The 24,599-nt window shown below is 28.8% G+C and overlaps 1 protein-coding gene and 1 non-coding gene across 3 annotated transcripts in view; both read left to right on the forward strand.

Moving 5' to 3' along the window:
• LOC103569985 (probable JmjC domain-containing histone demethylation protein 2C) overlaps nt 1-23,297 on the forward strand; it is a 96,593-nt gene extending 73,296 nt beyond the window's left edge. Inside the window, exons 9-17 of one of the 2 annotated variants that reach the window (XM_053742582.1) lie at nt 3,236-3,383; nt 10,001-10,393; nt 10,469-12,856; nt 14,723-14,993; nt 17,105-17,550; nt 17,679-17,886; nt 18,054-18,202; nt 18,637-20,312; nt 20,639-23,297. In XM_053742582.1, coding sequence (XP_053598557.1) covers nt 3,236-3,383; nt 10,001-10,393; nt 10,469-12,856; nt 14,723-14,993; nt 17,105-17,550; nt 17,679-17,886; nt 18,054-18,202; nt 18,637-20,312; nt 20,639-20,969 — 6,010 coding nt within the window. In that variant the 3' untranslated portion in view covers nt 20,970-23,297. The remainder of the gene's footprint in view (nt 1-3,235; nt 3,384-10,000; nt 10,394-10,468; nt 12,857-14,722; nt 14,994-17,104; nt 17,551-17,678; nt 17,887-18,053; nt 18,203-18,636; nt 20,313-20,638) is intronic. The other variant, XM_014441979.2, reaches the window with a different exon arrangement.
• On the forward strand, nt 18,488-18,562 carry LOC128668886 (small nucleolar RNA SNORD36). Its single transcript, XR_008404472.1, has one exon. It is a non-coding gene; the product is annotated as a small nucleolar RNA SNORD36 (small nucleolar RNA).
• Nucleotides 23,298-24,599: the final 1,302 nt, after the last annotated feature.

Raw genomic sequence — 24,599 nt, forward strand, 5'->3', positions numbered from 1 at the left:
GCGCGTACATTCTAAGAAAAAATATGTATATATATATATGTATGTTAATGTATATATAATAGTAAAGAAGGCTGGTTGGCATGATGCCCATTTGGCTCAGATATTTTTTAACGTGGGTGTACCGTGAACAATTTCTTTCTTCTTTGCTCTAGATATTTGCAATGATGTTATCTCGTACTCCTACATTATCCTGCTCACAAACTTTATCAACTATATTTTTACTCGTGTACGTACATATATATATATATATATATGCATACATATATCTAGCTTAATCTTTTATGTATATCCAAGTACTAAAGTCTACAGTAGACTTGACCTGACGTGAATTCCCTCTGGGTCACCATCCGACAGTAAAAGTAAACCATAAAATATCCGTTATAAAAATTAAACTTTTTTTTTTTTTAACTTTAAAAATTTTGAAACCATTTAAACTTGAATATGATTTGAAAATGAAATTCCAGATTAAATCAAGTGAATTATCTATTATAAAATCTGTTGGGTCATTGGCCCCACTCCTGGAATTTAATGACCAGCTTTTCATGACTTATCCCATTATACTATTATATATTATTATTTTTCGTTATGTTATTTATTGTTCTTCGTCTTGCTTACGGTTTTTGCAGCCCCCTTTTATCATTGTCTGGAGCGTGAAAATAAAATAAAAAAAATTCAAACTTAGGGCTGCTGGGTATTACCCGTTTTAGCTTAGGATTCACAGGCTATTGCGTTTAGCTCGCCCCTTTTATATACAGGCATATACTACAATCCATATACATATATATATACACATATATAAAGCACTAGGGGAGAAAAGAAAATGAAACTACTGAGCTATTATATTTGAACTCACGTTCCCCTATTCAACTTTCCACCCTCGTTTACTTCTACAAATCTATATACATGTATATGTATATATATATAAATATATGTATAAATTTTATATATCACATGGATATTGATCAATGATATTTGATATTTGTCAATGTCAAAAAAAAAAGTTTAAAAAATATAAATTTATATCTATTCAAATATTTAAAATAGATGATAAATTTTTATATTTATATAAATTTTTTTTTTTTTTTTTTTTTTTTATTAAAAATGCGGTTGAATTTATTAGTGATGATTAATTGATGATGGAATGATAGATTGCAATTATTAATATATGTTTAATTTAAAAAATTTATATATATATATATATATGAAGACATGAATAATTTAAATAAACACGCAAACATATTACCCGAGTATTAAAGTCAAATTGCGTCACTTAGAAATCATCGGGGAAACCAGTTTACAAGTGCAGAAAGCGTAAGAATCTAATTGTTGATTTGTTCTCATTGCAATTATTATTTTTTATTTAATTAAAATATAATAAACACCATTTTCTTATTTATATATTTATTCAATTTTAAATTTTTAAGTAGAACTGTTCAAGTAAAAGTCATTTTATTGCGTAACCAAAAGGTTTAATGAAATTATTATTATTATTATTATTATTATTATTATTATTATTATTATTTTTTTTTTTTTGTTTTTTATTAATAAAATAAATGAGATGCGTAGTATATGTTTGTGTGCCTCTTTAGGTAATTTGTAGCAGTCTTTTCACAGGCTTCTGGTTTATCCGGTTTTAAAATTTTTCAAAGGTTGATGCCGTTCTCTTATTCAGTATTTACAATAACCGGTTCAGTTTCCCGTCAAATCTATACTCGATTCCATTCCTTACCACAAACCACACGGCATAAAAATAAACGTTTAAAAAAAAAATTAATTAAAGGAAACAAAAATAAATTGAAATAGAAATAGAAATACAACAAATCATATATTTTATTATAATTAAATACTTAAATAATTGACCTTCATTCTAAATTTTTAAACTTATCTCATTTTTACCCAGAAAAAATAATGATACGGTTAGCCGACGTTTAATAATTTTTGATTTTTTTTTTCCAAAATGATAAATTACAAATTATTTTTTTTTTGCACTTTATCGTTTTTAAAAACAATTCAAAAATTATTAGACATCGGATAACTTGAGTATCCAGAGAAAATATAAGTGTAAATGTAGCAGACATCAGACGAATTTAAAAAATAATTTTTCAAAAAAATGCACTTATTAATTTCAAAATTTTTTAAATGCCCATTTTTCAAAAATTTTAGTTTTTTAATTATTTACTTTATTTATCAATAATTTAAATTTTTTCAGTCTGCTACATTTACCCTCATGAAAAAATGGATTTCTTTATGCGAAAAATTTCTTACCCTTAGTAAATTTTTTTTTTTCAATTGTAAACTTTTTCAAAATAATAATTTATAAATTTAAATACTTGGAAATATTTTTAATAATTTGAACTTTTATTAAAAAGGAAATAAACGCGAGTTTAAAGTGACTTAGATAACATACACATAAACCCACGTAACATTATAAATAACTTACGCAAACGTTAATGAATACTTATAATTTTTTTTTTTTTTTAAATAATTTTATGTGTGTACACACTTTTTTCCCACATAAACCATTTTATTAATCTCATATTTAAATATTTAAGTCCATAGATCAGTCGTATTGAATAGACGTCACTTGAGATATAAAAAACAAAAGTACACGTGGTATTTTTTTTTTTATATATTTCGTGGCTACTATTTTTTTATATAGAAAATTTACTGATAACGATGGAACAAAGTTTACCAGACGACTCGTGTGTGTTATTTTGTAAAGTTTGTTAAAGGAGTTTTTAACTGACAAAGAGGATAAATAATATTTAAGTTAAAGAAATTGAGATAGAGACAGCAAAAGGAGGAAAGGAGGGGGAGGCAAAGGCAGATGAAAGTTTCCGACCAAGTTTATCGGCGCCGGCACCAAAGTTCCATCGTCGTCTTGTTGACTCTTTGACGTCCTTGGAAGTTTCCAAGTTGTTTGCAAACTCACAAGACTTGTGGTTACTTTGATATGTTACTTTAAATTACTACTTTAGTTAAATTAATATCAAACTATGACGTTATTTAATTTATTTACTTACACTTTATATACATATATATACAGATAATACCCAAAATATTTATATTTAAGTATGCAATTAATTTTAATGATTTATTTACACTTCATTTATAGACGAAAATTTTTTTTTTATTTAATTACCAGAAATTATTATGGAGATCTATAAATAAATAAATTTATTTATTTATTTATCATATAAATATATTAATTAGTTTTTTATTTTATTTATTACAGAGAGAGAAGAGAAGCTGAAGCACGTGAATTAGAAAAGCAGCAACAAAGAGAAGCTAAAATGGATCTTGAAAAATTGGAAAAACAGAAAGCCGCTGAACAGGCTGTGCATAAACATTTTGAAGAGTCCTTCAGATTGGCACATCAAAGGGTGAGTTTTACTGCATATTTTATTATTATTTAATAATACACTAATTTATTTAAACCGATTAAATAATAACGTATTCATATTTTAAAACTTGTTTTACAAAAAAAAAAAGAAAAAAAAAATTTACAATTCTTTGAGCCAAGTAATCGATGCATTCCAGCACCTGCCTCTTTTGTTCAACGATCCTTTGCCTTCATTTCATCAATACCCAGAGAAACCTGTCAGTGGACCTTTAGCTGAGCTCTGGCTATTGTACATATATATGTATGTATGTATATATGTATATATGTGCGTACAAGTTCCTTTCGCTTATCCTCCTGTTGAATATATATATTTTCCCCTCAAATCCCACTACAGTACTTTTAAACCTGATGTCTGCCTTCTTCCTCATCCCTCAATTCCCCAATTTCCCCTCGCCCCCCTCTCAACCTCAATTCACTATCGTCAATCCTCGTACATACCCATTTATAATACCTTTATACCTGCCCTTGAAAGTTCCTTCAGTCGTTCATGAACCTCCGATACGAGTTGTTGAGTTGTGGGTTATATGGATCAAGATTGTACCGTTTTTTTTTTTTTTTATTTATATTTTATATCAATCAATCGATCGAGTTCTCGTGACCTTGAATTATAATCACAATATATTTTATTTAAATCTCTGATCACTCGCTTGTTTTTTTTTTTTTTATTTAAATATTTATAAATTTAAAATCATAATTATGGAAATTATTATTGGAGACGTAAGTTTTGATTTTTCAGTTTTTTTTTTTACATTTACAATAGACAATATAACTGAACAATATTATTATTAAATTAACGAGCCATATCTCGAAAATTATCGCGCAACTTTCATTATTTATTATCGCAATGCACGTGTAGACCTTCTCTCTCTCTCATTTTTTTTTTGTACTTTGTATTTCTTGGATACTACGTTAATTACCAATGCAAATTATTATTATTACCATTTACATAAATAAAGTTACATTATTAATTATACATTTAAAATATATACTGTTTATATTTATACTTGCACACAATAATACGGAAATGGATAATATTTATATTAATTAAATCAACAATGACCATTTTTTTACAATTTATTTTTTAAATTAAAAAAATGATCCTGAAATTTGTAGATTTTTCAACATCAATTACAAAAAAAAAAAAAAAAAAAAAAAAAAAAAAAATATGCACATGTAGAAAATTAAAAAAACTAAAGGTGCAATTTTTTCAAATATTTTTTTTTTTTTCATAATTTATCATTAAAAAAAAAAAATCAAAAAATTATTAGACGTCAGTCTGATAAAAATTTTTAATTTTAAATTTAAAAAAAAATGTTTTCGTTTTTAGTCACTGAAATTTATTTTATTTTCCATTGACAGTTTATATTCTAGTCCTTTTTACCAGGGACTGGAGGCAGGTGTGTCATGAAATCTCTCTTTAAGGAATTTCCGATGAGCAAACGGTTGTTCTACCCGGATTTTAAATTTTTTATTTTTTTTTCCTCATGTTAAACTCGAGGTCTGGTTTTTTTTAGAAGATAAATATAAAATATTTAAAAAAAAAAAAAAGATAGTGCGGTATTTTTTAAAAATATATAGACTGTTATTTTTTAAATATATATTGACATTTAATTTAAAAATGTGCAAATGAAAATAATGCAGGGTAATTAGAATAAGTAATGGATGATAGGACATTAGATAATTTATGAGGCACGTAGGAGTAGAGGCAATTTAACGTTACTGGCATATGGGATGGAGACTTTGGTCTATAAACTGCCGAAAACTACAGTAAACTTGCACTTCTACATTGAAACACTCTCTCTACTTAAACTTTGGTCAGATTAGTTTAAGTTTAACTTGGAAACTAAACTTATAATCTCGTTAACTTCCGTCCTAGTCTATTCCCTTGAGTCAGTAAGTTACTGACATGTTCAGGCTTTTTAATTTATGATACTAAACTAAACGTAAACAATAAACTTACGTTAACTTAAATTTTTTGCTATAAATTTTTTAAATTTTAAACTTGAGAAAATAAGAAAATGAAATGAAAATATCAGGCCACCCTCACCTACTTTTTAAGCTGTCAAATTACATGAAATTTTTTATTTTCATTGCACGCAAAATGTCTCGATCCGGTAAATATTTTTTTGAAAATTAAAAAAAAATTTTCATTTTGTAAAAAAAATAAAATTGCATTCGAAGATTGAGTAAAAGTAAAAAATAAAATTATTAATTAAAAGACTAAGTTATTAATTAATACAGTAAATTTTCAGAAAAAGGCAAAGTGGGCCACAAAAAAAATATTAAATTTATCACTTAATTCGTAATTAAAAAAAATCAATTAACTTTAAATTCAAGTCAGTAATTATTCTATTTAAAAAAATGATTAAAACTAATTACTACACTAATAAAAAAAAATCCTAGTGTAGATAAATAAATTAATAAAATTTATCACTTTTAATTTAATGGTTCAAATTTATAAATAATTTTTTACTCAGAAAAAAATAATAATTTTTTTCCATTTATTTTTCATTAAAAAATTACTGATAAATTTTCCCGGACCTAAAACACAAAAGTAATTTTTGTTTTTGTCAAAAAAAAAAGTAAACAAAATTTTATTATTATGAATTCCATTTAAAGAGCTTTGATCCCGTGTAATTGGACGAGCTCGCGCGTCGCTGGAGCCGGTAACAATCTCCGTTTACTTCCACGAACTTGCAATAAAGACTATAACATCATCAGTCTCTTTTTTTTTTTTTTTTTTTTTCTTTTAGTTCTTTACCTTCACCCTATTCTTTAGTCTGTATATATGTATATATATATATATATATATATACTTCTCATCTACTTCTTTTGTATCTGAAACTAAACGTGTCTACTGCTTACGTAGCAGTATTATATGTAATATATATATATATATATTTTACTACAGAAACTCTTCCATGGAATAAATTGTTCCTCGAATGAATTTGCAACTCAGCAATTCTTGTAATCGTTTTTATTTTATTTATTTCTATCTACTATTACAATAAATTTTTATCTTTGCTCATTTGGCTATTAAACTTCTGAGGGTTAAAATTTTTTTTTAATGACCGTCAATTTATTCATGATATAAATTATACATTCAATAAAAAAAAAGTATCAATTTAAATTTGATAAAAACAATGTTTTATTACAAAGTAAAAGTATGACGAAAACTAAATATTTAAATTAATAAATGTTGTTAAAGATTTAACATATTTGCATTTTATAAAATTTATTAAATATTTAATTATTTTAAATTGCAATTATAATTTTTTTTATCAATTTATAAACATAACCAGACAGTCAAATAATTTTATTTAACATAAGTAAAGTGTTTAGGGAAAAAAAAAAAAATGTTTTTGTTCGTGTTAATTAAAAATAGAATGATTTATTTTTAATTACATATTTAATTGTATTGCGAAATTTATTTAATATATAATTTAACCTTCCGGTTTTAAATTGTTTATTGTTTACTAAATTAAACAGTTATTAATTATCAATTGATTACTAAATTTACATAAGAATTTATTTCATTTATTTAATCATTAATTTAAAAACAAACACTTTAACTTATTGATTATTTAAATTATCATCAAGTATTTGTAAATATTATTTTATTTATTATTCATTTATTTACATATATATTTTTTCCTTACATTACAAAAAAAAAGACAATTAAACAATGGTTTTTTTTTATCCATCTAATTAATTTTTTTAAATATTTCTAATAATTAATTTATTAATTTTGTCACTTGATATTTTTTTCTTGCTCATATTTATATTTTTCCATATCAGAATTTTTCTATTCCAACATATGTATTAATTCCATTAATTATTTAATTTAATTAAATTAATTATGTATTACAAACTACTACCATTTTATATAATTAATTAATTAATAATCAAATAATAAAATCTACTTGAATTTTAAAATTTCAAATTTTCCCGCATTTTATATTTAAATTCTCCACATGTGCTATCATATATCAAGCTGACCTAATTCTACTAAATATCAACTAACTGTTATTTAAATATTCAAATCATTTATTAATTAAAAAAAAAAATATATAGATGTATATATGTATAAATATACATATTTATTTTTTCAATAATTAATTTAAAAATTAAAAAAAAAATTTCTATTCTCAATCCAAGTAATTGTGACTCATCATATAAATCGTCACGTGTCGAGGTCGTGACAAATTAAACGACAATTGTTATTCATATATATCTATGTATTTATATATATATGTCTCATATCACCTGAATCTGCAATACGAATCTCATAATTAGATAATAAACTGTTGTGTCAACATACAAAAAAACTTACATATCACTTTTTTTTTTTACATATCCATATATAAATATATATATGCAGTGTTTTTAAAGAGATTACTTACTTTATCTTATTGATTTAACATTATCTGTGACTTATCTGTTTGCTTCTGACATTTATATTCCAAGTTGTACATTCGCGCGAACGCGATAAGATAAAACAATTAAAAAAAAAAACTTTTAGTTTTTTTTTTTATATTTATTATTACTATTATTATTTTATTTTCGATTTAAGCCACGACCTAAACTGGCCTTGGACACTTGTAACCCAGTCATTTTTTAATGATGTCAAAAAATTGCACTTATAGTTTATGACATTTTCTCCTCTTTTGTAATTAACTTGAAAAAAAAAAAAAAAAAAAAAAAAAAAAAAAAAAAAAAAAAAAAAAAAAAAAAAAAAAAAACGAAAATAGTATCATTCATTAATTTCAAGACCACTTTAATAAAAATTCTAAATTGTCATCCTAACCAAAATTATAAAATTTTCTGATTTTTTTTTCAAAATTATGATTAAATTTTGTATTATAGTAAAAATGTCATTTAATTTTCTAGATCAAATTCAAAAATTTTTAAAACCGGTTATTTAGAAAATACAAATTTAAATTTTCAAATTAATTTATTTCCCGCGGTTTTTGAACTCGTCGTTTTCATAAAATATGTCAACAACAAATTGATGTTCAATTGAATTTCATCTTTAAACTTTGAAACAAAAGAAATAATTAGAAATCCACTTGCATTTTTCGGCTGTCAATTGTCTTTTTTTTTTTCTTTTTCAAATTAAAAATTCAATAGTAGTAAAAATAAAAACAATAAATCATCTAAATAAGCGCGATAATTATTTCTAACTGCCCACACATTATCAACTTAACATCATAAATTACAATAACAAAAAAATATAATTCAAGTTACGTAACACTCATTATTTAACTTTTGTCACAAAGTATATAATTTACAACAATTCAAATGATTTATTATTTTTAAATTACTGAATATATATACTGAATATATACACATATAATATATATACATGTTTTATTTTAAATATAACATGAGCTAATGAAAACTTTGACGATAAACTCTCGTTGATTAGGATTTAAATAATATATTTATTTATACATATATATATGTATATAAAGATTGATTGAGTCAAATGGTGATACACAATAATGTGGGTTGACATTCGCACGAGTCAACTTGGCTCGATTAGCATAAAGTATCTTTGTATAGTGTGTTAGTGAGTAGTTATGCGAGGCTATAATTAGATTGTCGCTCTTGACGGGCTACTAAGTGGGATACCCCGATGTATAACGAGTCTAGAGAGATAGACAGATAGAATAATATACAGTTCAAACTTGTATAATAAATATATACACACACGTGAGATATATTTATTGAAGTAAATACAAATGAAAGAGAGACGTTTGTTGAATACGTTAAGAGACTGTTTATTAATCGTAAAGTTTGTTGGATCGTATTTAACTTCATTTGGTTGCCAAATTTTTTTTTTTTTTTTTTTTTCACTCGCCTACGCTTTATGAATGTCAATTAAATACCGTGTATTTATTTTAAATTTATTACGTTATAAAAATGTATTAATAAATTGTCGTATATACAAAATCATGGTGGCCACATTTTTGGAAAACTTGAAAAACTTGGAAATGTCAGGGAATATATATTGGAAGTCAGAAAATTTCGTCATAAAACTGAGAAAATTTTTACTTTATTTTTGGTGTTGATTTAAAATATCCAATAAGTTTTTTTTTTCCGTCAAAACTTTCAAAAGTGACGCGGCGCGAATGCGGTTAAATACCGTCTTGAAAAAAAATTATTAGAAATTGATTGATTTTCTGCGGAAAAACCCCTAAATTTTCTCCTGTTTTCTAACTCAGGGAGCTGGGTCTGAACTGTCTGTAGAATTTCTATAGAATTTCTTAGACGGTGATCCTGATTAAAATTTGAGTGTCCGATGGATGCTTGAAGGTCTCGGGGGTATCAGTCAAGTCTTCTGGAAAAACTCTAGTACACAGAAGTAAAGAGAAAAATTTTTATTTGGCAGCAACAAGCCCTGAGTCTAGATTTTCGATCCAAGTATTTAATATCACTAAATATGATCAGGGAATTTTTAAATTATTTACTGAAATACTTGAAAAAGTGAGAGAATTTCAGTTGAAAAAATCTATGGTCACCATAAAAGTATTAATTTATTGTTAGAACAATGTAGTAAATGTTATTTGATAATGGCAGTATTGATTGAAGTAGGTACCTTGTGTTTCGCAGAGAAATATGTCGACGGCCTCGGCGCCGTGGAGTAACTTTGTAACACTGCCGCCGCCAGGAAGCAGAAGTCACGGTGCACCTCCGTCACATGCGGGTCTACCTTCACATGGTCATCATCATCCTGGTCCAGGTGGAGCGACTCATCCGTCGCAAGTTACTTCCCAGCAGCAGCATCAGCAGCAGCAAGAGCGACAGAGACGAGAGCGTGAGGAACATGACGCGCGGGAACGCGAACGTGAACGCGATGTTCAGGCACGAGAGCGTGAACGGGAGCATTTGGCGGCTGCTGAGCGGTTGCACAGACAAGCGGAGGCCCGCGAGCACCACAGAGCTGCTGCTTATTATGCTGCGACTGCTCCGTCTGCTACTCAACAGGTAAATTAAATTTTATTTATGAATTTATTTAATTAGAGAGTGAGATGTTAATTTATGATGATTATTTTTTTTTAGGTTTTAAGACCGTCGAGTGTTCCAAGCAAAGTTGAGTACCCGCCGCCTCCAGCTCATTCTCGTACGTCAAAGTCATCCCTGTCAGTTGTTAATTTGCATGACAAACAACAAGTAGTGGGTCCACCACACAGTAGCCTTCCGAAAGCTGAACCAAATGTTAGTCTGTTCAGTTATTCAGGATACCCACCCCCACAAATGCCGTCTTATGTTCACGACATAAAAGTTAAAAATGATCTCCAATTAAAATCACTGCCGGGTAAAAGTCTTGGTTGTCATGAACGTGATCATCATGGTCGGGAGTTGGTGCAAAATCAACCACCACAATTATTATCAGACCACAAGAGCTCGGTTATTGTAAAAAATGACCAGGGTCGTGATAATGATTTATCAAAAGTACCACCACCTCACTCGTCCAGTCCAAAGATGATGTCTTACATGGTCCAACCAGTGGCACCACCACCTCCACCACCTCAAGTGCCACCGCAACCGACACACAAGACTCCAGTGGCGTACGAATACCGGAGTCCAACTCAGAGTCCTCATCATTTGCATCATCTTGAGAGCCTACAGGCCAAAGGAATACCGAGTCATCATCGTTCAGCGTCTGGACACAATCAATCGCCTCATGGGCATCCATCGTCACATTCGCACAATCGTCAGTCGCCCCACAGTCAACCTCATCCCCATCAAACGCCTCATCCATCACCACCAGAGTCACGTTACCTCAACAGGCCTGAGCCCGGACTGCTCTATGCATCTTCTAAGCCGTCGTATTCGTATCCACACCAACCCAATGCCTCACCGACGTCTCATTACACAGCGCCGCCGGGTTCAAAGCCAAAAGTAAGCAGTCCTGCGCCACCTCACATCTACGGTAATCCAGGTCCAGGAATTCTTACTGGTACTCCCGTGTGCCGCGCATCTGAACCAGCAGTTCCAGCGCCACTCCCATTAACGTCTAAAGCAACAGGCAGTTCGCCTTACCAGCAAGTGCCTCATCATCACGGTTCGGCACCTTCATCTCGAACTCTACCACCACCCGCACACACCCGTCCTCCATACGACTCACGTGGTTTTCCAGTCGGTTCTTCATTGCCCGTATCAAAATTACCACCACCTTTACAAGCATCTCCTGTAGCTGTCGCATCAGCACCATCTTCGCGACCAACAGTGCCGCATCCGTCGCACCACGTGAGTCCAAATCACCCTGGTGGTCCACCGCCGGTGGTAGTAGTGTCACCAGTTGTTGTTTATTCTACCCAAACTCAGCCACTGGATCTCGGCGTCGAACGATCGATCTCACCCAAGCGCAAAGCCTCCACACCGACTGATCATCTAGGTCAGCCTGTGTCGCTGGAGATTAAAAAACGACGTACGGAAGAACCACCCACTCCTTTATCACTTCAGTGTGTGGGTCCGCCCGTACTGTCTAGGGTGAGTGAACCCAGTCCGTTGATTGCTTCGGCTGCGACATCAATCACTACTGTTGTCAATAATGCGCTGCTGGTACAGCCAACGACAATTAATCCAACCATTAATGCTACTACTATTAATAATAATCCTAATAATAATAATATTAATAATAATAATAATAATAATAATAATAATAATAATAATAATACTAGTATTAATACTGAAAATGTTCAAACACATCAATTGCAACAACAATCACAGTCACAGTCACAGCAGCAGCTTCAGCAAGAGCCAGCTGTTATCGTTTCTGTGAGTCCGGCACCGCGTACAGCCAGTGCTGATGGATCCGTCCGGCCTGCAAGTACTGGTAGTGTTAGTTCATTACATCAACAGCAAATAACAACAAGCTCAGCACCAAGTCCAGCTCCAACAGCGAGTCCAGCTCCAGCAACACTGGCACCCAGTCCAGCACCACCAAGTGCACCTGGTACCCCAGCAAAGACACCGGCCAACAATACCGACAGTGAAAAATCAAATAGTCCGGCACCAAGGCCACCAAGTAGAACTAATTACCCAGTGCACAAACTTAAAAAAGCTTGGTTGCAAAGGCACTCTGGCGAAGATGGTACTGAAGATACGACTGGTGTTGTTGGCAGTGGGTCATGTGTTACGTTACCGTTAAATAGTGCTCAAGCTCCTTCTCAACCGTTACACAAAGAACGTGAATCAACAACGAGTAATAGTAATAATAGTACATCTAATACGACTACTAGTCTACCGAGTGCTGTTAATTCAATTCATAATATTGGTAGTATGGCTGTTAATAGTATAAATAAAACAAAGGGTACTGGGAAAGCTGGTAGAAAACCAAAAGAAACATTAAATGGTCACACGAATGACGGGAAAAATCTTCAAGAGGATTCGTCTAGCAGCGATCCTGAGAGGAAGTCCCCGCCTAAAAGAAAACCGCCCAAGGTATCTATTTATACAAATTAATTTCATTTTTTTTTATTGCTTGCTAATTGTTTATTTCGTAAAAAGAAATTGCGATTAATTCCACTTTATTATAAATTACTTATGTGGCAAATGTTTCAAATTTATTTAAAACTTTCAATGACAGAAAACTTTTTTTTATGTAGAGCGCGTACTTAAAAATATTTAAAACTTTTATTTTATGAATAATTTAGCTGATAGTTGTTGGAGTTTATTTCGTATTTAAAAGTATAAATAATTTAATTGTAGTTAAAAAGAAATTTTATTCATTAAATATAATTTATATTTTTATTTTATAGCTTTTTTGAACAAAAGAATTTTAATTAATGATTTTATTGAAAAAAATTTAATATTTATAATAAAAAAAAAATATAATAGCAATTTCTTGTGATTTAATGTATATAAATATATGAAATTTTATTACTGTTAGTGTGTGTTTTAAAATGATTGCATGATAGATTGTGGTAATAAATAAATGAAAGTTAAAATTGTAGTTGAATAGATTAATAATCACGTATTTACTTGATTTTTTCTTTAATTGCTCATTATATATTTAATATTATTTATTTATGCATGTTTATTAATATTTATTATTTTATAAAATTAATTGTCCTTGATAAATAATTTAAATTATTCCCGCTTTAAATTTGAATATTTTATAAATAATATTTGAGATTTAAGTACAGAAAACCTGATAAAATATAATAAATTAATTTGAATTTTCCCGCGTTAAATTTCACCGGAAGTAGATTATTTTATTAATTTTTTAAAAGAAATGATTAAATTCAAGTACAGAAAATTTTTTTTTAATAAATTAAATTATAAAATTTTGTTTGTGAAAAAATAAATTTGAATTTCCCGCTTTAAATTTAATCGGAAGCGGATTATTTTTAAAAGTCAAATTGAAATTAATCAATTATATAAATAATTATAATTAAATGTTAATTAAAACCACAAAAATATAAATAAATTTTTCAAAAAATCGAAACAAAAATGAAGTAGTTTGAATTAAAAATTTGAATTTTGCCTCGTTAAATTTAACCGGAAGCAGACAATTTTATTAATCATTAAAAAAAAAAAATTCAATTCAAAGTACAAAAAAAAAATTGTTTAATAAATAATTAAAAATATAAAAATTTAATTTCTTACATAAATTTGAATTTCCCGCTTTAGATTCAATCGGCCGCGGGTAATTTAAAAAAGTAAAATAATAATTAACAAATTACATAAATTAATAAATAATTATAACTAAATTTTAAGTAAAATCACAAAAGTAAATGAGTTTTTAAAAAAATTATATAAAAAAATGAAATAGTTTGAATTAAAGATTTGAATTTTGCCGCGTTAAATTCGAATGAGAGCCGCCATTATCGAGTCTCACGCGTGCACGTACCTTCTGGCGAGTGAACTCGAGTCGTTTGTACGTACCGTGTTGTTATCGTCTAATAATTATCATATATCGTGATTAATAGTAATAATAATCATAATTAAAACATTTATCAGTCATCAATATTCTCAGACAATGGAATTGGTAAAGTATATTTATGAAATTTTATCATTAAACAACGTATTAAATTTCGTCATCAGTCTAACCTAATTCTATTGTCCGATTGGCGTGTTCACTATCTGTTATCATTCATAGAAATAAATATTATTATTATTATTCTTATTATCATTATCATTAATTAATATTAAGTAGAAGCAACTGAATGTTTATCATTAATTTAATGTAAATAGTGCATTTGATGTTTATATATAGATGTAGATATATAAGTAGCGTTTATTTAAAATTAATTTTTACAAGAGCATGAACTTCCTGACTACTTAATAATATGTACCCTGTGGTAGGTAAAACGAAAGAAGGGAGCCCCGAGGAGACAACAGGCAGCTGTCGAGGAACTAAGACGAAGAAAAGACGACAAACAAGTAACAGGAAGTACCGGTAGTACAGCAACGGCTACTGCTGCTGGAAGTGATTCTAGCAACGAGAGTGAAGCTGGATCTGCTAGCGACACCAGCGAACAACTTACTTCCTCATCGTCTATTCAACCTACTCCTAAAAGAAATACAACTACAATTGCTAATAGTAATACCAACTCCAATAATTCGACTGGAAATGGTTAGTATTTTTTTTTTTTTTTTTTTTTTTTTTTTTTTTAAATAATTTAATTAACTTTAGATGAGCGTTAATGTAACTGACGAGTGGGAATTTTTGAATGATACGAAAGTTAATAGACAGTTGACAATTTTCTGGGTTACTTTCAACAAATCAATTTTTAAAAAAAGAAAAAAATAAAAATATGTACATGTAGAAAATTTTAAAAACTACAAGTGCAATTTTTTTTTTTACGATTTATAGTTTTGAAAAGAAGTTAAAAAATTATTAGACGTCAGCTAACCAGTATCATAACTTTTGAATTTATAAATAAAATCTAAGTCAAAATCAGCGCGCGCATTTTTTAAAAATTTTTTAATTTATTTATTTAAAATTCATAAAATTTCTTATGTCTGCTACATTCACATTCATAACTTCATATGTGAGTGTCTGATTTTATTTATTTAAAAATTTGAAAATTTGACACTTGTCAGTTACACTCACACTCATTTATATGATCCTGAAGTCCGTAGACAATTAAAAATTTTCTATTATTATTTTCAACAAATTACAAGAAAAAAAAAGAAAAATAAAAAAACTGAATGTGCACATGTAGAACATTAAAAAAACTAGGTGCCATTCTTTTTTTTTATAATTTATCAGTAACGTTGGCTAACTTCAGTATCATTAAATTTACGTACTGTTTAAAATTATTCGTTTTTATAATAATTATTTGAATAATTATGTAGCTCTACAGTTACGTTTAGGTCACAAAAAAATTTTTTGGCATCAAGTACCCTATTCCTGGTCTTTGAATATATTTTATATAATTATTATTTACTTTATTACCAATTTAAAAAACTTATTGGTAATTAAGTCGACAGTAAATTTTTATTTTCAATATTTAAAATTTAAAGAGACCGATACTGGAATTACACGAAATTAAAGTTCATTTTTTTTCCCTAAATTTTCATCTAGAAAATTAAAAAAAAAGTTTAACTGAAGCCGACGATATAATTTTTTTTTATTAATAATTATCGTGGAAAAAAAATTATTTTTAAAAGAACTTGTATACGTGTGATATTCAGATATTATATTGTAGTAAAAATTCATTGTCAATTTTACCAATCGAATTCAATGATCAGAGAGAGAAGTCAGCACACAAATAGTGGGGATAAAATAACTTTGTCTTAAAAAAAATAATAGTGGGGGAACTTTTTGGGCAATTTAGCCCCTCTATACTTATAGCTGAGGAAACTACAGTATGTGCTGACTACTTCCTGCTGAATTTTCAGCCACGCGTTCTTTCTTTAACTGCTCGCTGTGCTCATGATCAGTTCGTTTTAAACGTGTCTTGTATTTAATTCTTCAATTTTTAAATTTCATATTTAATTCTAATTGATTAAATAAAATATTCATGCCTTAAAAAAAAATATTAAATTGCATATTGAGCAGAGTTTATTATTTATTTCATACACAAGATTTACAAAAAAATTTTTTGTGACCAAAGGTAAAGTCTTAGAATTACATAATTATTATTTTTTATTCAGATATTTGTATCAGTATTCATTAAAAAAAAAAAAAAAAAAAAATTTATCTAAATTTAGAAGACCACGTTTTATATTTAACATTGACCGGAAGTTCATATCGTGTGTACGTATAATTCACACATTGAAATATTCAAAAGTATATTTTACATAAATTTCATTACTATAATTTTTCATTTTAAATTCAAATACTTTTTTTGAAAAAATTATAATTTAAATTTAAAATTTTTTTTTTCAACCCGGCCATTTTGTTTCGAGAGCATCCATTGTAAAAGTTAAAGTATGCAAGCATTAATAATTATGAATACTATAGTGTAAACTACAGCTATGTAAAGATAAAACTATAGTTCTATTACTTCATGCTTATATACTTTAATATTTATGCGAAATAAAATTTTATATCAGTCTCTGTAATTTTTTGCAAAAAAAAAAAAAAAAAAAAAAAAAAAATCGTTTTTTTTTTTTTTATTTGAAATATATGACTACTGTTACAACTGTCTATTAAAAAATAAAAAAATTAAATAATTAAAAAAAAAAAGGCACTCATCTAATAAGTAACTTTGTAAATAAAGTTTCTCTTTTAATCAGGAAACACCAACAGGGAGCCGCGAAAAAGAGGCAGACGACCAAAGAACTCGAAAGGAAACGACGCAACAGGGGGCGAGGATCAGCCTCGTTCAAAAAAAGACCGTAAAGAAGACAGTTCAAGTGGGAATGGCGGTGCTGGTGGTGAAGGCGGCGGTAACGGCGGCAATGGCCAGGGAGGTAACGGAAAAAGTAATCCCTTTTGCAAACCACCTACATCCCAGTTAAAAAAAACCGGCGACAGTTGGCTTCAAGATCTCGCGTGCTGTGAAGTCGCACCAAAATTAGCAAAGTGCCGTGAATGCCGTTACCTCGCCAAAAGTCCACTTTCGAGAATTAAAAAACAAACGGTCTTCTGTCGTTTCTATGCATTTCGTCGGCTTCGATACACTAAAAATGGCCAATTAGCTATTGCCGGATTTAGCGACCCGCTTAAAGATGCATCTGAGGTTTGTATATGTACATTTTATAATTCAAAAATACATATATTTATCACAATCATCATCCATTGTTCATTGCAGCATATTAATTATTTTTTAAAATTTATAAATTTTTTTTATTTAAATTTAAATTACAGGAAGACGTACAGTTGTGGTTACCGGGTAATTTGGATCAACATTCAAGAGAAAAAGATGAAAAGACCGAAAAAAATGACAAGGACAAAGGCGCTGACAGATTAGATCTCGACAAGGAAATGGCTTATCGGTTGTTACGTCAAGTGGGCGATCAGTTTTGTGATCTCTTGCGTCAGGAAAAGGAAGCGCTTTCTGAGCATATTGCTGACGGTAAATTTTTTTTTTATTATATCAAATTAAATGATCAAATATTCATTTATAAATTTATTTCATTTTATTTATTTATTTATTTATTATTATTATTATTATAAAAAAAAATAATTTAGTTCGCATGTTTTAACTGCTTTGTTTTGGCATAAATGCATTGTTTCTCACAGCGGATAATGGACTTGTAGACAGTACAGTTGCGTGGAAACGAGTCGTCCAGGGTGTACGTGAAATGTGTGACGTATGCGAGACAACACTCTTCAATTATCATTGGGTCTGTGCTAAATGTGGGTTCGCTGTTTGCATCGACTGCTTTAAGGTAAATAAAATCTATCAAATTATTTATAATCAAAATTTATATGATACTGAAGTTACCCGACGTCTAATAATTTTCAATTTTTTTTTTAATCTACAAATTATTAAAAAAAAAAATATTTTCAAAAATTGCACTTCTATTTTTTTAAATTTTCTAGATGTGCAGATTTTTTTTTTTTTTTTTTTTTTTTTTTTTTTTTTTATTTGTAATTGACTTGGAAAAAAAAAATCCGAAAATTGCTAAGTCAGTTAACTTCGGAATCTTAAATTAATTTTAAAAAAATATATATAAACATGATGTAAACATATTTTAATTGATAAATCATGATAATAATAATTATCGAGCTTTTTAACACTGAATAAAAAAAAAGAAATTTTTTTTTTATGACTTAAAATTATGACTTTTAATTAATGATAAAAATTAATGTACTTTTACAGGGACGTAAAAATGGTACGGTAACAATTTGGGGTGAGAGTGGCAAAGACCGTGATGATTTTGGATGGTTACTTTGTACCAATCGTCAAGTCCATGCGCCAGATCGTTTAATGTTGACTCAAATAATTGCCGGTGACAGTTTACCTCAGTTAGGACAACGTTTGCACGACGTAAGAGCCGAATGGGGAATTCCACAGCACTGTGATTGTTCTCTAGTTTCCTCTACACCACCGAGCGATGTTCTGCGTAATTCAATAAAAGGTGACTCGGTAACAGTTTCAACCAACGGTAATATTAAGCAAGAAATAAAAGAAGAAAATAAATCCGGTGATACTGCTAACGGTTCATCTGACAGTAAAACAAACGGGGAAGAAAATTCACCATTAAATTGGCTAGCAGACGTTGCGTTACAGAATCAAGATAAAAATGACAGCGGCTCGAGTTCTGACTCCGACGAAGATCGGGACGGAAATTATTCGACGTTGCGTGAGTTATTGATCCGTCCATCTCACAAGCCAAATGGCAACGGCTCAAGATCAAATTCTCCAACCAACGTCAATTCACCAGGACCTACAAGTAACAATATTGTAAAGCAGGGTAAAAAATCAAAAATGGATGCACTTGACGAAGTGATATCCAGTGTAATTGAACATACAGCTAAAGAAGAACGCGAGGCCGGTGAGTCTGGTGAAAAAACCTGCGAATTGAAACATTTTGTACGCCGTTACAAGTGGACAGAACGTGGACGTGAGCCATTACCCATTAGAATAATGACTTTGACTGAAAGTAAAAGTCTTTATCCAGATGTACCGCATTCTTGGTTGTGTAACGGTAAATTACTGAGACTCAATGAGCCTCACAATGTCAACAATTATCGTATATTTCAAGATCAGTGGAAACGGGGCCAGCCAGTTATCGTATCAGATGTATCTAAATCACTCAACATGGATCTGTGGCATCCTGATTCATTTGCGCGTGATTTTGGTGATGAAAAAAATGATTTGATAAATTGTATGACGGGTCACACGGTACCGCACCAGCCGATGCGAAAATTTTGGGAAGGTTTTGAACACTTCGGAAAACGTCTTAAAGACGACAAAGGCAATCCGATGTTACTTAAATTGAAAGACTGGCCACCAGGTGAAGATTTTGCTGAACTATTACCCTCGCGTTACGCGGATCTTATGAAAGTATTACCTTTGTCTGAGTACACGCATCGCAATGGGCGTTTAAATTTAGCGAGCAGACTACCCGACTGCTTTGTCCGACCGGATTTAGGCCCGAAAATGTACAATGCCTATGGCTCGGCGCTCTATTCAAATAAAGGAACGACTAATTTGCATTTGGATATTTCTGACGCGGTCAATGTTATGGTTTATGTCGGGATACCTCAAGATGGCGACAGCGAGGAACATATTAAGGAAGCACTGAGAGCTGTTGATGAAGCAGGCTGTGATATTTTGACACGGAGACGTGTTCGTGAACGTGGTGAAGCACCGGGTGCTTTGTGGCACATTTATGCTGCGCGTGACGCTGACAAAATTCGTGATTTACTTAATGCTGTTGCATTAGAACGAGGCGCACGGTTGGAACCACACCATGATCCTATTCATGATCAGAGCTGCTATCTTGATGGTCATCTACGTGAACGATTGTACCGTGAATACGGCGTTGAAGGGTAAGTTTATTTTATTTTTTTATGTTTATTAGATTTGTAAAAAAAAAAATTTACGGTATCAAAGTTTGTGAAAAATTTCAATTTATCATCAAATTATTTTTTATTTTGACATCAAATTGATAGCAGAAATTTTTATTTTAAATTTGGTCAGAATTTTTTTCGGTAAAAATTTTAATTTTCTGCAGTAAAAAATTTTGATGTCAAGTTGATTTTTAAAAAAATTTAATTTAATTCCTACGTAGTTTTTGAAAGCCAAATTTTTTGTTGTCAATTTTGAGTATAAAATGAAAGTTAATTAATGGAATATATTTTTTGTCTTTGTTTAGATACGCAATAGTTCAGTGTCTAGGTGATGCAGTATTTGTACCAGCAGGTGCACCACATCAAGTCCGTAATCTCCACAACTGTATTAAAGTAGCTGAGGATTTTGTCTCACCAGAAAATGTATCCCACTGTTTCCACTTGACCCAAGAGTTCCGCGCCCTGTCGGACACTCACACCAATCACGAGGACAAATTACAAATAAAAAACATTATTTACCATGCGGTAAAAGACTCACTGACTGTACTGGCCAATGCCAAGGAGGAGGCACTGCAGGCTGCTAAGGCCAAGTCGTCCGAGGTCAAGGACAAAGATGAACCCAAGCGTGAAACTTGATGATCTTAAGCACCTGTACGATGATGATCGTCAATTGAATTTAAATATTTTAAATAATAATTTAAATCTCGCTTGCCGCGAGTTGATGCCGGTCCCTCTCGGGTGCTGATTCATTTATTATAAATAAAATGAATTGAAATTTAAAACGAGAGGCAAGTTGACATGACGTTAATAAAGATGATGATGATGATAATGATGGAAATGATGATTTGTAGAAAAAAACAGCGTAACGACGTGAAGAAAACAGGAGAGACTTATTTAAACGGAGCATACTCCAGTTTGTTGTGATATTTGATTAGTATGAGTTTTTTTTTTAAATTAATTAATTAATAATTATTATTTTTTGTTCTTTTGTTTATTTTTAATTATTGTCAATGGTTAAGCCATGTTCAAGTTGTCGTGTACTATTCTTATTTTAATTCTTTATCACTATAATTATAATTATAATAATAATAACAACGATAATGTAATTTTCTTTTTTTTTTTTTAATTTAATTTAATTTTGATTTTTTAAACTTGTTGACTACGGACATGAAATCCGTGAGATTATTTTTTTTCGCAATAAGATTTATTGTGGATACAAGCAAGAGTCGTCTCCCCTTGACTTCGCGTCCCACTGATTGTGATACCAATATTGGAATCATAAATATATATTATATATATATTTAATATTGAAAATATAAAATAAAAAAACAAACAAAATAAATAATAATTTGTAATTAATTATATCGTGCCTGTATCCAATACATACTTGTCTATATTATATTATATAAGATGTAGATAATCGATAATTGATAATAAATAATAATTAACAATTATTATTATTATTATTATTATTATTATTATTATTATTATTATTATTATAAATAAGTAAATATTAATAAGGATAATTACATATTGTAATAATAAATTCCTATTGGCAATTTGCCAAATAAAAATATAAATACGGGAGTTTATTTATTATTTTATTTTGTCATTAAATATTTTATCAGTGCAATTTTTTTATTTTACGCTAAATCGAGTACTTGCCTTGGGTAATTATAATACGGACTAAAAATACATATAAATATATATATGATATTATTATTATTTTGCGGTTTAACGCAAGTACTAAGACTTAAACCACTGCCTCATAGAAAATCACATTTGAAAATTAAAATTTTTTTAAATTTTAAACTCGCGCACTAGAAAAATTTTCGGATAAAAAATTGAATAAATAATTTTTAGTTTTATTATTTATTTAATAAGTACAGTGCCGTCCGTTAATGAATACTGGACTTAAAAAAATCATTAATAATTATAATTAATTAATTATAATAATTAAAATTTTTGAAAAAAAACAGAGGCTGACGTTTAAAAAAAATTACTTATTTTTTTCCAAGTGCCAACGGTCAAGACGCAGGTGCATAATAAATTTAAAATTATTTATTTATATTTTTTAAAAATCTCGGGGCTCAATTTTTCATTAGACTTAATAATAATAATTATAATAATAATAATAAAATACTGATGTACAATTACGCGTTTAAATTATCATTTATTTATTTAAAATATATAATAAATAATTTCTCGCACTTTTAAATGTCAAAGATTTAAAAAAAAAAATACGGATTTTCTTTGATCTCAATATTTGTCTAGTAACAACGATTTTATAAATTATTTAACGTATGTAAAGTTCTCTAGTGTTAAATAATTAAAAAATGGCCGGTGTAAAAAATATATATAAATATATACATATATATGTTTGTGTATTATTGCAACAAGTGAATAATAATAATTCATTATGTTACTTGTAAATAAATATAAAAGGTATAAATATATAAATATGACAAAATTAGTTTATAAGTTTAAAAAAATAACGGCACGAAAATTACACCAGAGTAGTAATAAATATGATAAATATATATAAATAAAATAATTAATAAAATATAAATTTTAAAAAATATTTAAATGTTGCTGACAATGCCGAAATAAAATTAATTAATTAATTAATTAATTAATTAATTATTAGGTAAAAATAAAAGTGTTAGTGTAAATGCGCGCGTTATATATATAGTAATAAATTTGTACATGTAATTATTATTAATTATTATAATTATTAATATTATTATTATTATGTATAACAATTGTGATGTATGAGTGTAGAAAAAGTAAAAAAGATTTAAACAGAAAAATAAAAAAAAAGTGCGTGGGTGTACAAAAAAAATAAGCGGGTGTTTGTATGAATGGTAATTACTATATTGGTGTAATTAATTAAGGCTGGAGTAGTGGCGATTTGGAATATTAAATAAATGATAAGATTTAATAAAAAAAAAAAAAAAAAAAAAATGTACAGAATTACAATTGGTATGAAAAAAAAGGTACTGAGAATTTAAAAAATTGAAATAATGGTTTATTATTATTATTAAATAATATTGTGGATCCATAGCCCAGTGTCCTGAACCACCGGCCACTCCTCCCAGTCAAGGCGATTGTAAAACCGCTGGCCGGTGGGTATGAGTATAATTTTTTGTACTGTGTAAATGTAAGAACATAAAATGTTTGAATAAGAAAAATGTTTATATTATTAATTGTCTTATTTATTTATTATTTATGTTACTATTGTTTACACGAATTGTTTTTTTTTTAAATTTAATAAAAAAAAAACCTGTTCGAGTAAAGGAAAAAATTTGTATACCCGGGATCAATTCATAAATTGGAAGAAATTATTTTAAAAATTATTAGTAGTGAATTTAATGGTCCGTTCGGATTCTCCGCTCAGCGCACTGGAGCGCTTGCGTATACCCGAAAAATTTTAATTCATAATTGAATTTAATTAGTAGAAAAAAAGTGAATAACCAATTAAAAAATTATCAGTGTATTGATTGAAGTGAAATTTAAGTGAAACAAATCTTAATATTTCGAATCGATCATTAATTAATTGAAATTAATGTGAATTTCCTGTGCGAAAAAAGCGTCAAAGTACCCTGGGGTGGCGAGTTCGAACATACCAATAGAAATAAAACAACAAAAAAATTTTAATTTATAAATTACTTTAAATATATACATATATATTTTTAATATATTTATATATATGTATATATGGGCCGCAGTCATGGGGCTTAGTCCTGTGTCCCGTAAACAGGGGACTACGGCCCATATATACATATATATAAATATATTGACAATACATATGTATATATATATATATATTTAAAATAATTCATCAATTATATATTTTTTGTTGTTTCATTTCTATTGGTGTGTTCGGACTCGCCACCCCAGGGTACTTTGACGCTTTTTTCGCACAGGAAATTCACATTAATTTTTATTAATTAATGATCGATTCGAAATATTAAGATTTGTTTCACTTAAATTTCACTTCAATCAATACACTGATAATTTTTTATTTGGTTATTCACTTTTTTTCTACTAATTAAATTTAATTATGAATTTAAATTTTCCCGGGTATGTTGCAAACGCCCCAGTGCGCCGGGCGGAAAATTCGAACAGACCATAAATAAATAATTAATTTGCCGCCACTCTAGTAAATTTAAATTTATTGGCGCGAAATTCAAATTCAAAATTTAAATTATAATTATTAATTAAAAATATTTTATCTAGTTAATAATAAATATTCAAATCCAAATT

This window comes from Microplitis demolitor, chromosome 10, assembly GCF_026212275.2.
Source record: "Microplitis demolitor isolate Queensland-Clemson2020A chromosome 10, iyMicDemo2.1a, whole genome shotgun sequence".
Classification (NCBI taxonomy): Eukaryota; Metazoa; Arthropoda; class Insecta; order Hymenoptera; family Braconidae; genus Microplitis; species Microplitis demolitor.